Below are 16,737 nucleotides of genomic sequence, written 5' to 3' on the forward strand. Positions count from 1 at the left end.
CCACTCCCAGGATTTGCCATGAAGTCGGTTTATCTATCACTTTACATAATCCTGGGTAAAATATAAAAGCACGAACGCTCAAACTATTTTAGGAAAGAATTCCACAAATATAAAGATAAAGGATAAGAGGTATGTGCACTTTTCAGCCGTAATCATTAGTCAACCTTTCCTACTGCAGGCCTTGCCAAAACTAACACAGGATCTTTGCGCAAAGCAGCAACACACCCTGGAAGGTAACCAACACATCTATCCACAACTGGCTGCTGCTGACGTTTTCACAAAACACGCAACAACTGCAGGAGGAACTGGGAGCTCTGGTCATACTGGCTGCGTTCATCATAAAATTCCACTGGAATATTAACCTGATGTCGTTTTGATATCTGACTTTTCCTCCTTTATCTTTTTTTAATCAGCATGGCATGTGGCACTCTGTGAAAGGTAAGTCTGAAGTTTTTGCTGAGGGGCTTAATGTCACGTCGGAAGATAGAAAAAAAAAACCCCGATTCTGCTTTTGTACAAATGTAATCAATATAAATGTCTTTAATTTAATTTTTTTTACTTTACTAAGTTGCCTTTTTGCAGAGCAGCATACTAGTAAGGATATTTTAAACATTAAAAAAACTATATTTTTCTATTAAAATAAGTGAGGTAAAACCTACTGGAAAAAAAAAAGTCTGTTCACCCCTGCTCAGTTACCGCTCCCTGTGTGGACAGCTTTATTATTTAATTTGTTAGTAAAAAGTCAGCCATTCATTATTACAGTATGTTTAGTTGCAACGTCAGAAGCGCACCTTGCTGCATCCGGGTGTCCACACGCTGCACCTGTTGCTGTTTTACCGGGATGGGCGGGACCAGTATCAGTTTCAAGACAAACACAGGGTCGCTTATGAATGGATTTAAACACAGCTCAGTTGTTTCTCTGTGTTGCCATTTAACTTTATGATTAACTTCAGGGGGAGACACCTGTCTACACCTGTAGGTTGCAATGGACACCCTGCCAGTCGGATGGGCTGTGCAAACAGGTGACCAGGAGGGAGATGGGACCGAACTGTTGAAGGGGTCGACCCCTGACACCAACACAGGCACATGTGTCCATGATCTGTTTCATGAAGATGCACAGGTAAGATCTGATAGTTTAAATATACATGGTGATGGAGGTTAGAAGGGGGGCTGGATATATTTGGACATCTATTTCAGGTGGAATGGTTGTGTTGTTTGTCTTTACATTATTATTTCCAAATTAATATGATCACTTCTCCATGTTCAAAGAAAGCATCTTTAAATCAAGGAGAGATGTGACAGGGTTGTGTCTGTGTTTAGGGTTTTCAGCAGTCTAGTCAGCCTTGGTGGAGGATCAAACTGTTCGTGTGGGAGCCGGTTCTCTTCGGCACCTGGGATGGAGTTTTCACCACCTGCATGATCAACATTTTTGGTGTGGTTTTATTCCTGCGCACCGGCTACCTGGTGGTGAGTCGTTACTGTGTTTTACTGTGTTTTAGGTATCACAGCAAACTGTACAGTTAGGTCCTGCCAGAGGACGTGTAGACTCTTACTTTAAGAGAGAGAGAAACCAAAGATGTAAACAGTTGCACTGAAGAGACCAAATAACAAACAAGAAAGATTTGAATTAAACTTGACATGAACTTGGATTTGTTTAAAGAAATAATGAAAACTAATGAAGCGTGTCCTTGGTTGGATTTTTTTTTTTTTGTTTTCTTCATGACTTGGGCTGGGCATTCTCACTCTCTTAGGTAAGTGCTGTGAAATCTGATGCTTGAAGTTAATCATATGCATCAATGACAAAGAAGACAGCAAAACATAAATAACTGCATAAATAAATGAATCAGGACAATAAATAATTCAATACACATAGAAAATCAATTTGAATACCACAGCACCCACCATGTTTAAAATTTCCTGTTATATTTTATTACATGTGGTTCACTCAAGCATAGTTAAAGAGTTTCTCTGTGCTGATTTTGTAGCTGACAGTCAAACATACATTACATAATAAACCTTCCCATCAGTGAATTACACATCCTCCCTCCTGGAAACAATGCAGATTGTGTAACAGTCAGTGTAGATGTTTTTTGAATATTGGCACTGTGACTTTTTATGGAAGTGGACAAATGGGTGAAATTGAGCGGAGCACATACTGTATTTTGTATATATTCACTTTGCACTTTATAATATTCAGCCCCGTGTTTGGTAATAGTGTGTGCTTTTCATGTTGCCATTCAGCTCTGTAGACACTTTGTGTTTTTTGTGTTTTTTGATTTTATTTTTAGGAGCAACCATCATTAAGTATGTGTCACCCTGTCAGTTGATCCCAAGCACCATAATGTGCATGTGTCATCACACAGGACACAGCTACAAAGACTCTTAATTGTCACATCCGTTTGGGTTCAGCTTTTAGGATTAAATATAGTTTGCTATGTTTGGAGATGGAGGTTCTTAGACAGTGTGAAATGTATCTTATCATAAATGACTTGCTCATCCATGTAGGAGAGTGAAAACATGTTTTGCCTTTAACAGAAACTCTGTTACTCATGTACAGTGGGTACGGAAAGTATTCAGACCCCTTTAAATTTTTCACTCTTTGTGTCATTGCAGCCATTTGCCAAAATCAAAAAAGTTCATTTTATTTCTCATTAATGTACACTCAGCACCCCATCTTGACAGAAAAAAACAGAAATGTAGAAATTTTTGCAAATTTATTGAAAAAGAAAAGCTGAAATATCACATGGTCATAAGTATTCAGACCCTGTGCTCAGTATTGAGTAGAAGCACCCTTTTGAGCTAGTACAGCCATGAGTCGTCTTGGGGATGATGCAACAAGTTTTTCACACCTAGATTTGGGGATCCTCTGCCATTGTTCCTTGCAGATCCTCTCCAGTTCTGTCAGGTTGGATGGTGAACGTTGGTGGACAGCCATTTTCAGGTCTCTCCAGAAATGCTCAACTGGGTTTAGGTCAGGGCTCTGGCTGGGCCAGTCAAGAACGGTCACAGAGTTGTTCCGAAGCCACTCCTTTGTTATTTTAGCTGTGTGCTTAGGGTCATTGTCCTGTTGAAAGGTGAACCTTCGGCCCAGTCTGAGGTCCTGAGCACTCTGGAAGAGGTTTTCTTCCAGGATATCTCTGTACTTGGCCGCATTCATCTTTCCTTCAATTGCAACCAGTCGTCCTGTCCCTGCAGCTGAAAAACACCCCCACAACATGATGCTCCCACCACCATGTTTCACTGTAGGGATTGTATTGGGCAGGTGATGAGCAGTGCCTGGTTTTCTCCACACATAGCGCTTAGAATTAATGCCAAAAAGTTCAATCTTGGTCTCATCAGACCAGAGAATCTTATTTCTCATAGTCTGGGAGTCCTTCATGTGGTTTCTGGCAAACTCTATGCGGGCTTTCATGTGTCTTGCACTGAGGAAAGGCTTCCGTCAGGCCACTCTGCCATAAAGCCCCGACTGGTGGAGGCTGCAGTGATAGTTGACTTTGTGGAACTTTCTCCCATCTCCCTATTGCATCTCTGGAGCTCAGCCACAGTGATCTTTGGGTTCTTCTTTACCTCTCTCACCAAGGCTCTTCTCCCACGATTGCTCAGTTTGGCTGGACGGCCAGGTCTAGGAAGAGTTCTGGTCGTCCCAAACTTTTTCCATTTGAGGATTATGGAGGCCACTGTGCTCTTAGGAACCTTGAGTGCTGCAGAAATTCTTTTGTAACCTTGGCCAGATCTGTGCCTTGCCACAATTCTGTCTCTGAGCTCCTTGGGCAGTTCCTTCGACCTCATGATTCTCATTTGCTCTGACATGCACTGTGAGCTGTAAGGTCTTATATAGACAGGTGTGTGCCTTTCCTAATCAAGTCCAATCAGTTTAATTAAACACAGCTGGACTCCAATGAAGGAGCAGAACCATCTCAAGGAGGATCAGAAGAAATGGACAGCATGTGAGTTAAATATGAGTGTCACTGCAAAGGGTCTGAATACTTATGACCATGTGATATTTCAGTTTTTCTTTTTTAATAAATTTGCAAATATTTCTACATTTCTGTTTTTTTCTGTCAAGATGGGGTGCTGAGTGTACATTAATGAGAAATAAAATGAACTTTTTTGATTTTGGCAAATGGCTGCAATGACACAAAGAGTGAAAAATTTAAAGGGGTCTGAATACTTTCCGTACCCACTGTACACCATGTTCTGTCCTCAACATTTATTTGGGGCAATTTATGGCTTTTGTTTAATATTTCACTGTAGATGTTTAACAGCAAATGAAGGGTGGGTGAAAGCATGAGGTAGAGAAAAATAAAGTTTTGGCAGTATAATTTGTGTGAGGTTAAAAAAAACACGAATAGTCATATAAGGTACATCTATTTTTAGAGGAAATAAATTCAAATATTGATTTTCAGTGTGCAGACTAACACATTGTAGATTTAAACATAATATTTACATGATATTTTACTTTTTCTTTTTTGTTATGTTGTCCCCTGGCATTTTCCAGGGGAACACAGGAGTGCTGCTTGGGATGCTCCTGGTCTCCATGGTAGTGCTGGTTGCTTTAGTGACGGTGATGTCGGGGATCGGTCTGTGTGAGCACTGCGGTGCTGGGAGTGGAGGAATCTACTCCATGATCTCCACCGTCTTGGGTGGCAGGGTAGGGGGCACCGTGGGCCTCCTCTATGTGTTTGGACAGGTAAGTAACAGGTTTGGATTTGATTACTGCGTTTAAAGGCTGATATTAATATTTAAATTGAATCTTTGTGTGTGTGAATGTGATGTAAGTAATAGATTTAATACAGGGCCACATATCTCATCAGCACCTCCATGTGTTTTCTCCATTGTCATGCTGCCTCCTCCTGTAGTGTGTAGCTGGAGCCATGTACATCACAGGCTTCTCTGAGTCGGTGGCAGAGCTGCTGGGTCTACAGTCTCAGTGGGCGGTGCGCGGCTTGTCAGCGGTGGTGCTGCTGGCCCTGCTCGGTATCAACTTGGCTGGTGTCAAGTGGATTGTCCGACTTCAGCTGCTGCTGCTGGCTGTGCTGGCTGTCTCCACACTAGACTTTGTCATTGGGACTTTCACACACCTTGACCCAGGTAGGATTGGAATCATGGGCAGACAGTATAGGGAGAAGATAACTAGGACTGTGCTCAGGGCTAAATCGGTGCTGATGTATGATGCCCAGTATTTAGTGTGTTTTTAAAATAAAATAATACTCATTTCTGTTTTCCTTAAAAATAAATGAATCTTTAAGCCTCCTAAGGATGATTACCTGGATCAGGTATGTTCAGTCGATTAGATACCATCTAGGATGAGGGTGGAGTAGTGGAAGACAAAGTGAATAGACTTTCCATAAGATGAATGTGGCTGCAATAGCTTCTACGGTATTGTTACTAATTGATAAAACTGCAATAATTGTACGCCCCTGGGAGTGGGTGTGGAGGGTCTGCAGCTTCCAAATGGCTGCGTGACAGACAAAGTCATACAGCAGACTTTCCATTTGAATTGTGATTTGTCTTGACCTGTTGTGGCCAGTAGGTGTAGCTGTTGTATCACTTATCAGTCAGTCTCTTTTTCTATTCTGAATCAATCTAATCACTTCTACTGCAGCTACATGAAACTAGCATCTATGTGACAAGCTGTTTGCTACATATTTAATACATTGTGTGTGTTAGCACTTTAATCCTTTTTTGTTTAATGACAATCCCCCCCCCCCCTCAGTTTTTTAGAAAACTGTGTAAAGTGGTGGGTTAGGATATTTTTCTGCTGTTGAGACTGGGGGTAACTTAGGAAATGTTGTCTTTTTTTTTTTATTAGCTTGTATTCTTTTGCTGGCCTTCAGGAAGTCCTTCCCCACATTTCCTGTTTTCACTGATTATCAACGTCCTGTCCAGTGGGAAGTCAAGCCAAAAGTCAAGCCAGTCATTTCAAATACAAGCATCCTCCCCAGATTTTACACAAAACCGATACCAGAAAATTACATAACATTCAGTGCACATGCAATAAAACATACATGAAGAGATATATGTATATTTTGCTCCTCTTTTCAACCTCCAGCCTTTTTCATAGCTCAGTTGGTGGAGGCAGGTTTGCAGTTGCTGAAGAGCTGTGGGAAAACCAGACATATTGGCTACTCGGGTTTTTTCCAGTTAAGAGCTGCTATGTGTTTTATGGTGATCTCATGGTTGGCAGAGGACCAGCAGGTCCCCCAGTTAGCTGAACCAGCCCAGATTAGCCTGCATTTGCAGAACGCCGAGACATATCCTGACGGAAAAAGAGACATTGCTAAAATCATTTGTTCATAGCTTGGTAACATGTGAACCGGTGACCCAAATCAATCACCATGGTTTCAAACTTGTCAAATACTGGACACAAGCAGGTCAATATTTAGCACCTCCCTTGTGATCTAAAAGACTCAAATTTACAGCTGATTTATTAGTCAATTTTGTTTTGTTTTTTTAATCAAAAGTTCATTTGAGTATTTGCAATCATTCAACCAAATTTTGTGTAAACCGAGAACCTTTGGGTGTAGTGCTTGCTTTTTTGTGTGCGTCTTTTTGACATTTTTATAAACAGTTGATCAAATAATCAGATTAATCAATCAGTAATAAAAACTGTCAGTTGCAAATCTAAGCACTTATTTACTGCAATGCTGCATATATAAGATTTGGTTTATATTGCTGCTTTAGTTGCGTTATCATATTAGGTTGAAGTGATCTGTGATTTTAAAGTAGGTGGATCTCAAGAACAGAATTTTTGAAGGGAGGCTACATTACTGGATTATTTGGTAAAAATCTAAATATTGGTATTTGTGTTGGCCTTTGTTGTCCCCGGTCATTTATTTATTTATTTATTTTTTTCTCAGTATCACAGCTGATGCATGTCCATGTGGCAACCTCCTAGCTTAATCCATAAAAATACTTTCTTGACCACTATCAAACTGTCTGCCACTCATGATGCTGCTAATTAAAAGAGGACAATTGACAGTTCAGTGGCAATCTATTAAGTACAAAGATTTAGAGCTATTTTTCTTTTTTGTTGTTGTTCATATATGAACTCTTACTTGTTGACTGACCTTGCTTCCTCATTTCCCCAGCCGCAAGGATCTGTTAAGTGACTTATTACGACAAGGCCTTCCTGCAGGGACTGTGACAGATGGAGCTAAAATTGAAAACCGCATGGCTGCCCCACGTAAGACAGCTCAGAAAAGTGCTGTATCATTCCTTGTGGTAGAAGATTTAATTTCCCACTTGCTTCTTTTGAGTAAAGTAAATTATTTAGTTTGGACAATGACGCCGCCACTGTTTAATCTCACAATTCAGCTGAAAACCCTTCTGATAGTGGGGTTTACAAGAAATATAATCTGGCATGTTACCATGTTGAAGTCTGTTCCCCACATAACAAGAAGCTGTAATTTAGTCCTTGGGTCTGGGGTTTAGGGTGTTAACCAGACTCACCCACATTTTTGGAAAATGACAAAGAGAGAAGGTCGGAACTGAGATCTGAGGCCTGCTGCTACTCCAGACACTGTCACATAATTTCTCCCTGTGATCCTATTATAATATGTACAGTATATAGTTCTTAGGTCCCACTGGGACCTGCTCCACCTCTTTAACATTACAGCCTACCCTGTTCTCCAAGCACAGCCTGGCTGGAGTGGGAGAATAGATGTCAGTCAGACCAGAGGGAGAAATCTGACTACACATTCCAGTCTGTATTAGATATGCTGCGCTCAGAAAGGAGCCTATTCTACCCATGCACTTGCTCTTCAGCCAGTATACATTTTGAAATGTGGCCGATCACAACTTTGTCCTAAAACCTGTCTGGTGCTTTAAAGCAAAGTGAGTAGATTAAGTTCCTGTCATACCAAAATGTTGAAATGTCTGAAAGACCTGGACAGTATGTTTGATAGATGTTTTTCACTCACCAAGCCCAAGAATTTAAAGATGGATTAGGTTTAGGCTATGCATTACAACTCAGGTGCTTTGAGCTAAATGTTAATGTCATGCAACCTTACATGGTTACAGTGACAATGAGCAGTTGTAACATTGACCATGTTCCCATCTTTGTGAGCCGCAGTATCAGACAAACTGAGATTTTGATGTGATGCTAGATGAAGAAAGGACTGAGGAGTTTGCCAAAATTATTACAATTTATCCTAAAGTTCATTACGTTCATCCTCGTTTTTTTTTTTGTTTTTTTTAACAGCTTTGTACAAATTATAATAAAGCCGACATCTAAAGCCTGTTGTGTTGGAGGCAACAGAAACCTTTTGGAGTCCTCAAAAGGTTCAGCAGGCCAGGCCTCATATCGGCCTTTTTGTTCAAATACAGAAACTCTGACAGTGTATATAAACATTTGATTTGTGTTTCTGGAAATACTTTGCTTATAAATATGTGAACGCCCTCAACTGAATACTCAAGAGTTAGGCAGGGGTGGATGTTGGATTATGATGTTGTAATATGGGTGGGGAGCCCATGGTGCAGACATGGACACTGACTGCCCTGGATTTGTTAGATTCCGATTGTTTGGACAGAGGGTGGCCTCATCAGGTCACAGAGTGAACAAATGTTTGGCCTCCTACTTCCTTTTGATGCTGGTTTCTAAAGCCGCCTTACATTCCTGGAGAATATGTGTACCTTGAATAAATAGGACATCCAGCCCTTTTGGCTATGACTTTTGTCTACAACAAATGAAAATGAGCATGCTCCATCTCATTCTTTTCTCCGTTTGTCTCCCTCTCTCGCTCACTCTCATTCTTTCTCTCAGACTTGGAAGTTGCTGAGCTTCTGAAAAGGGTGGTGACTTCCTTTTGGATAAACATGTCATTAATCTGGGAGAACACATTCTTTCCCATCGCAAGATAACCAAGAGGGAAATGTCCGGTGCTGTAACATAGGCGGGCCCTTCAGATTGTGTGGTTTAAATGGCCCCCACCAATGCAGAACAATCTCCCCTCATACATTCATCAAACTGACCTAGACCCAACTGACCTGTCCTGTTTGTAGACTGCATATTTTTAAAATGCATGGACACCTACTGTCATGTATCTGACTCCTTTTGCTGGAAACACTAGTCTTCATTTTATAACTTGTCTCTGTGGTGTTTGTAATAAAACTGCTTACATTACACTGTAGCTGTGGATGCAGATTGTGTGGTATCATCAAAACCTTCAGAGCAGCTACTAGACAGACCTTTTAGTGAAATTACTTTCTTAAATACAGAAAGATGTTTCAGTATATTAGCATCTGTATGCTGCTGCTAGACTAGTCCCTATGTCAGTCAACATGTTGTAATACACAACTAAAAGAGCTTTATAAGAAATGTCTTCAGTGGCCGTTGACAGGTTGATACTGTTGATGCTGGTAGTTCTGGCCCACAGTGCAGCGCTGACACACTGTGTTGCCTCCTCTTTCAGAGCATGGTTTCGTAGGTTATTCAGCTGAGCTGCTCAGCAGCAACGCAATACCAGATTACAGCCCAGGAGAAAAATTCTTCACAGTGTTTGGGGTCTTCTTCCCTGCTGCTACAGGTGAGTAGACCCCCCCCCCCCCACCGTCCACCCCCATCTTTGTTTTTTGTTATATTGCATGAAAAGCTACTCACAGTTATATATATATAAGTGTAAAGATACCTTTTGTGTTGTGTAATTTGTTGTGTACGTTTTTGTGGTTTGTGTATGTAGGGGTAATGGCAGGCTTCAACATGAGCTCCGATCTGCAGCGGCCTGAACATAACATCCCTGTGGGAACTCTGGCAGCTGTCTTCACCTCGTATGACAACATCCCAATCACATGCAAAACTATACTGTAAATAACATAAACACTGCTGGGTGTCCAGTGAAGACTACAGTAAATGTAGAAGAAGAAGAAATGAAGAGTGGAGAGGCTGGCATCTGATTTTACAGATTTCTTTAATTATTTAGCGACATATCATTGTATAAAGATGGGTTTCAAATATAACGCCCTGGAGTTTACTCCACAAGGTATGATTCAACCAAAAGGGTGCTTTCCAGACATCTAGATTTGACTGTTGTGGTGCTCCCAGATTACTTTGTGGTATCTTTTCAAAAGGGTAACCTTTTCCACTTTGAGTGGAGAGAACAAAAAAAACACCTTCCCAGCATGGGACTATTAGGCAGTCTCTTATGGAGTTGTCATGACACATTTTTTCCTATTAATAGGAAAAAAGCAGTTGTTAATAATTCTATGTGCTGGTGACCCACAGGTGGTTCCTGTATCTGGTCTTTGTCTTCCTTCTTGGGGCCATCTGCACCAGAGAAGCTCTGCGCTATGACTTCTTGATAGCAGAAAAGGTAACACCTCTCTGTGTTTCCACTCTACCCTGTGACACAGTCCCTGCAACAGATGGGTAGAAGTGAGGGGGTTTCCCCCTGATGGCGCACTTTGTGGATGTGGTGTGGTTAGTCCAGGTTCACAGTCTAGGTACTTTTTACATGCTTGAGATGGAAGCCCCTGAGCAGGCTTTTTAACTCATGCTAATACTCGTAATTCACACTGTCCTCATGTTCAATGGATGGTCATACTCTGCACAGCAGAGGAGAATAGCATAAAATACAGTGTTTGTACAAAGAGCATTGTTAAACCAGTATTTGGTGTGTTCATTTTGTAGATATGTGAAGGTGTTTGTTTTTACCCAGGTAGTGAAGTGTAGCCTAGACCTACAAAAAATGATGACTACTAATTATTGGTAAAATGATGTAAAAGGCCAAACACTTTAGACAACACAAAACAAATTAGAGCACCAAGCTGCAGTGATGAGGATGTTTTAATAATGATGGATACAGTAGATGGTCCCAGCCATCAGTCCAGCATTTGTGAAACAGGCCTGAGCACAAAAATCTCAATCATCTGGTCTCTGTTTTCTCATTTTGTTTCTCTTTACTTGAAGATGTTTAGCAGCCAAAGTGTCTTGGTCTATACCTATATTGCACTATATACAATACAATGCAAACTCATTATACTCAAATTAAAACATCATATTTTGCTTTAATGAATCACTGAATCACTTCAATGCTCAATCAGTGGTCAGTTCTCATTGTTTTCATAGTGAACTGGCTGCAGCGGAACTGAAATGGGTGTAGCTGTTGTGAGCTCCCAACCTCACCCCATCCTCTTCCACCCTCTGTTTGTTTTCCTTCTTCCACCAGGTCTCCTTGGTGGGTTTCCTCTTTCTGCTGGGCCTCTACATCTCCTCGCTGGCTTCCTGCATGGGCGGCCTGTACGGAGCACCCAGGATCCTCCAGTGCATCGCCCAGGAGAGGGTCATTCCAGCTCTGGCCTTTTTAGGAAGAGGGGTGGGTGGATAGGGCCAAGAGAGCCATGAGAGGGGTGTCTGGATTTACAGCATTCAGAAAAATATGAGCTAGAGTCACCATGATGTAAATAGAAATTGTTCAGTGAGGGTGTATGTTTATGCAACAGTGAGTTCACACAGTAATTACTGGGCCAAAGCCCAGTTTAAATTGTCACATTAACAGAAAGTGGTGAACACATTGAGAGAACCACTAAATTCCTCATTTTTGGACATTACACTCTCTCTTTTACCAGCACTGGTAGCTGCTTGAATCAGTCCATGGTTCTGCTTGAGAGTGTAAAAAGTTGTGCTTAATTTAATGGAACTATGAGAATTTCACATGTACTAAGAATAACACAAGATATAGATTAATAGATCATACCAGTCAAATTGTGCAATTATTACTTCACAATTTTCCTCCTTGGTAATTGGTAAGACACACATTCATGAATTGATTAATCTCATTATTCACTATATGCTCAAACTATAGTACGCAAACACATAAAAGGGACATCTACCATATATGTATTTATCTGATGCAGAAAAGGAAGAACCTCATCTTTAACTTGGAACTGATTGAATGGTTTAGATAAATTTGACCAAATCAAGTTTGTAACGGTAATATTGTCTCTGATTACCAGCACCAGGTGACATAATGTATCTAAATGTATAAGGTGGTGTGGTTGGTGAACTCAACAGGAAAATAATGACAACAGTGCCTAATAATAGAGTGTGTACTTCACTTCATAGAAGGGAGTGGAGTGAATGCCATTACCGAAAAGAGTTACAACTCACTACTGTTAAACACACATACATTGTCACGTTGACGTCCTGACCTGGTTCACCCCAGTTTTCCTCAGACTTCCACGGATGGCAGCTGTGACTGACCTCTCTCAGTGGGCTGGAATGAGGCCCTAGACATCTTGGCCCAAATCAAAGCTTCAGAACAAAAGCAGGAAGGGCGACAGGCAGGGCCCAAGCACCACTGTGTGTTCTGGAGGCTTGCCAGACACACAGCAGTACTCCTTATAAACTGTGTGACATGGGACCTGGGAAGTGAAAGCAAGCTTACCAAACCACAACAATGCTTCCATTTTGAGAAAGGGATTATTGTTGAGGCATTGTTTTTGTCTTCCTGTTAGAGCTGGGGTTTCACCAGTATTTAATGATTTTTAGATCCAGCTCCAGTTTATTCCATTCAAAAATCAGCTTTATTGGCCAAGTATGTTGGACACAAGGACTTTGATTGTGTTACAGCAGCTCTCAGTGTGCTTTGTGGTTATCATTTTATTCTTTAATGTGACACAGAACATAACTGTCAAAATTAATGAAATGTAATGAGCCCAGGCAACATTTAATGGACAAAACTGCTACTGTGCTGAAAATAGGATTTAGTTTCTCATGGGCCTTGTAGATGTCCAGTGTTGGTTTAGCACAATGCTGAAGGCACATACACATAGAAGATCTCTAGATGGAGTGCTCACTTTTCGCTGTTTTTTATGGTACTTAGTTTCACTTTCATCAGTCTGTGTAGGTGCATGTTACCCACCAGTGTCCATGACTGATAATTGTATTTGGAGAAAAGGTTGAAGATGTGAATGTACAGAATATCAGTCAGGAGCAGCGGGACATTATTCTTTTTTGAAACTATATTCAATTGACTTGGGCTCAAATGGCAGGTGTGTTTTGAAATATATTTTCTTGTGTAGTGTAACTGTCACTAATCACACTGTGCTCTTCTCTCCCTTTCTAACAGAAAGGCCCAAACAGAACCCCAGTGGCTGCTATCTGTCTGACCAGCCTCCTGACCATGGCCTTCATTTTCATCGGCCAGGTCAACATACTAGCTCCCATTGTCACCATCAACTTCATGCTCACCTACAGCTTTATTGACTACTCCTACTTCAGTGTGGCCATGACCTTCCAGCTGCAGAGTAAAGAGAAGAGAGACACCCTCATCTTGGCCAGAAGAAACCAGCGCAGGTCCACCAGGCAGAGCTCCATGCCGCTTATTGATGCTACACTCCCAAATTATGGAAGTGGAGGCCAGAGTACACAGAGTAAAGGCACTTTATTGGAGTTTACCAAGGACATGGATCAGATCTTTCCACCTGTCTCAAACATCAGTGCAGGGCCTGTGAAGACCTCTTCCATGCAAGACCTGAGCAGCAGATGCAACAGTAGAAAAACTACTGCAAAGCGGAAGCTGATGGACAGCTTTGGTTTGGACCTGAACAGCAATATGTCCTCGGAGGAGAAAGGAGAGGAGAGGAGTTCAGCTCCACCATGTGAAGAAGCCGGAATGCAGGGTGGAAACAAGGAGCTCAGGGATGGAGGAGAGCATCCAGTGAAATGCGATACAGAAATATGTAAGGATGAACAGGGTTCATCTACCGACCTTCGCGATCACAGCACAGGCGAGGACCTTTACGCATGAAGCATTAGACAAAGTTAGTTGCACCTGTTTTTAGTAACCTGACTCTTTATTAAATCTTCCAGGGGCTGAAGGTAAGACAGAACACCAGAGCTTGGAGATCCAACCCATGCAGGATTCATTCTACACAAAGTTCTGCAACCACTGGGTTGCTCTTATCGGGGTAGGTTACACTATACATGTTGTATATTATTTCATTTAGTCTTTGTGGCTTATTTTCAGATCATATTTACAAAGTTTGGCAAATAATGTGACTGTATAATTTCTTTTTTTTTTTTTTCAGGCATTAAGCTCAATACTGATCATGTTTGTTATTCAGTGGATTTATGCCTTAGCAAACATAGTTGTTGCCCTGCTGCTCTTCATCTACATTGGGAAAGCTAGCCCTGGACTGCCTATAGGTGATTCTCTCACTTCATTTTCACAGATCTGTTACCAGAGACAACAGTCCATTCATTATTTTTAGTGCTGCTGAAAATAAAAACAACAAAACCTATAAAAAAGATTGTTGTATAGGCTGGCGTTTCTATTCTAATGAAAAATAAAGCATGACCTCATTATAGTGTTATTCAGATAAGAATAGGAAGTTTGATTTTCCTATTAGCTACTTTTTGCCAGTTTTTGTCCGTTTTGCAGATTTTGTAAAATTACCAGACTAATCCTTGCTATGGAATATGAATTACAAAGCTTTAAATAACCAAAAAAATTGCTGATCATCATTTAGCTCAGTGTTTGGTTGCACAATACATCAGGTCAGATATTCTGCTCAGTTGTCTTTGTCATTACTATATTTAATAGATATATTTTCATAGACATACTCTTTTTGATATTGACTTTATTGCTCAACTGTCTGAGTTATGTGTTGTTATTTTTGCAGTAGGTTTACAAACTGACTCCATAAACTTGTGTATTTCTAGCTTTTTTAGAGGTGCAGGAGTTGTCTATTACTAATTCATTACGAAAGCTGACACACAATTCCTGTTTCTAATTTTATTTTATATTGTTATATAATTTAGATTATTTCATTGTGTCTAACAAAACACATCCTCGTGTGCAATTTTACATTTGAAGCTTGTACATTAAGTTAGTAGGATGTGCCGATAACAGACCCAGGCACAGTGCTGGGAGTTTCACTTGCGGTCTGCAGGTCGGCAGCTGTTGTGGATTAGGATTTCTGGAATAGCTCGATGGGACATTCAGCATCTGTGCATTAAACTCACCACAGTACAATGAGCTTTAGATATCTGACTCACAACACTACTGAACTCCGCAAGTGTTAAACACTTGTCCCACAGGTGGTCGATGAGCTGGTGTGTGTGTGTGTGTGTCTCACTGCATGACTCACCATCTATTACAACTTCAGAACCAAAAACCACACACAAAAACCAGATTCCATAATAAATCTATTAATTTATATTATTTTAACCTGCCTTTTACAGCTAGTATGTAAATTAACTAACCCAGTGGAATTATTTGTTCAAGACAAAAATAACTGTTTGGATTTTGATTTAATTGCAGGTATTGCAGCTCGATTCAGCTTTTTCACATGGCTCAAATCAACGGTGAACAGCATTTTCAGGTAATGTTTGGGTTTTTACAAAACACCCAGTCAGGAATCAGTGTTTAAGAGTAGATAAAGTAAATAATGTATTTAAATCTCATCCACTGATGGAATTCCTTATCTCTCCAGATCATTGATAATGTACAGGCGGAAATTAATTTCATTCTTGTCATAATATTTTTTTTTCCATGTATTGTTACAGTAAGTCACAGAACATAAGATAAGAAGCCTGTAAATATTTTACAGGCATGTGTTATTTTCTGTGTCGCACTGTCACCTGTTTCTCCATACTGTGTTTCAGAAGGAAAGGATCTCAGCGGGATGAGATAGTAGTGACACCTTCTCTGTCCGCGGTCGGGCTGAAAACCAAGCAGCTGACACAGGAAAATGCTGACTTTGCCTCTCGGCATCGCTATCACCAATCCTCCATCATCAAAGCGGATAAGATGGTGCAACCACCTCTCCAGTGACTGACCTGAACACTGCCTCGGTTAAACTTCACAGACGACACCCTGAAACCACATGTTGTGCCTCAAACCCTGACACGTGTAGCCCTACGTGCCACAATTTTCACACATATTCACTTTAACAGAGACCACAGCTCATGCTAGTTTTTTAGTGTTGGTTGAAGGAGGTCTGAACTTTATTCTACAGTTGCACAAAGTGTGTGTATGTTTGTGTGAGAGAATGAGAGAAATAAGTGGTGACTGAATGCAGCTGGAGTTGGTAGTTTTTTTTTTCTTCCATAAATAAATAAACAACCTTTTTTTTTTTTCTTAATATACTTTATAGCTTAAACTTTAAAGTACTACAATCTGTGAAACTCTCTACTAGTCTTAAGTTGTTGTTGGCTGGTTTCTGTATTGCTGGGGTGACTTCCAAAAGGTCCAGCCACTGTGCAACATGGTTTGAAGAGAGCAATGATTTTCAGTAATAGTTCAGTAATGCACCGTGTACGCTCATATAAATATGGGTGAAATGTCTTTAACGCTGTTCTAGCAGCTTAACAGAAAAGTTGTGAAAACCACTTCCTCTCAGCAATTTGTTATCATAGCAGCAACCTGTCAGCAGGACTATCTGTATAGATGCTGGTACCCTGTCTGGGCATCTGAGCTGTTGGGGTGGGTGATCATGTAGCCTCACCTTTTATCAGGGAGATAAGCCTCAGTGTTTAGAAATGTGAGTATTACTTTAAAAAAAACTACTAAAACTACCTTTGTTTTGGGACAGGACTGAACAACATACAGTAAATTTATTGACCCACAGATGTTGGTGCTTTATTGCAACAGCAAATTTTCCACTGCAATTACATCATGTGCAAAAGTAAGTTGAAATCTAACGCACTTTAACCAGCTAATCTCTGGGCGCCACTGTGTTATCACTGTTACTGACAACACTGACAGGCTGAGATGAGACTTATGGCTGGTTGGA

The 16,737-nt window shown here is 40.7% G+C and overlaps 1 protein-coding gene across 2 annotated transcripts; it reads left to right on the forward strand.

Moving 5' to 3' along the window:
* The first annotated feature begins 274 nt into the window (after positions 1–274).
* Positions 275–16,534, forward strand: slc12a8 (solute carrier family 12 member 8). Of its 2 annotated transcripts, none has more exons than XM_026295756.1 (14): positions 275–438; positions 954–1,120; positions 1,321–1,467; positions 4,499–4,690; positions 4,860–5,091; positions 9,414–9,527; positions 9,681–9,768; positions 10,223–10,310; positions 11,166–11,312; positions 13,068–13,728; positions 13,811–13,908; positions 14,029–14,146; positions 15,264–15,324; positions 15,608–16,534. In XM_026295756.1, the coding sequence occupies exons 2-14, from the start codon at positions 986–988 to the stop codon at positions 15,774–15,776; spliced, it is 2,250 nt and encodes a 749-aa protein (XP_026151541.1). In that variant the 5' UTR covers positions 275–438; positions 954–985; the 3' UTR covers positions 15,777–16,534. The 2 variants fall into 2 exon arrangements, with proteins under 2 accessions (XP_026151541.1, XP_026151542.1); XM_026295757.1 differs by having other exon boundaries at positions 13,068–13,680.
* Positions 16,535–16,737: the final 203 nt, after the last annotated feature.

Source organism: Mastacembelus armatus, chromosome 21 (genome assembly GCF_900324485.2).
Source record: "Mastacembelus armatus chromosome 21, fMasArm1.2, whole genome shotgun sequence".
Taxonomy (NCBI): Eukaryota; Metazoa; Chordata; class Actinopteri; order Synbranchiformes; family Mastacembelidae; genus Mastacembelus; species Mastacembelus armatus.

What these genes read in the sequence shown, in the direction of transcription:
- slc12a8 (XM_026295756.1), top strand. Translation starts at nt 986, where the DNA reads ATGGACACCCTGCCAGTCGGATGGGCTGTGCAAACAGGTGACCAGGAG. An exon ending in CTGGCAGCTGTCTTCACCTC is followed by an intron (nt 9,769 to 10,222) that starts GTATGACAACAT and finishes GGTGACCCACAG; the next exon opens with GTGGTTCCTGTATCTGGTCT. An exon ending in TAGCCCTGGACTGCCTATAG is followed by an intron (nt 14,147 to 15,263) that starts GTGATTCTCTCA and finishes ATTTAATTGCAG; the next exon opens with GTATTGCAGCTCGATTCAGC.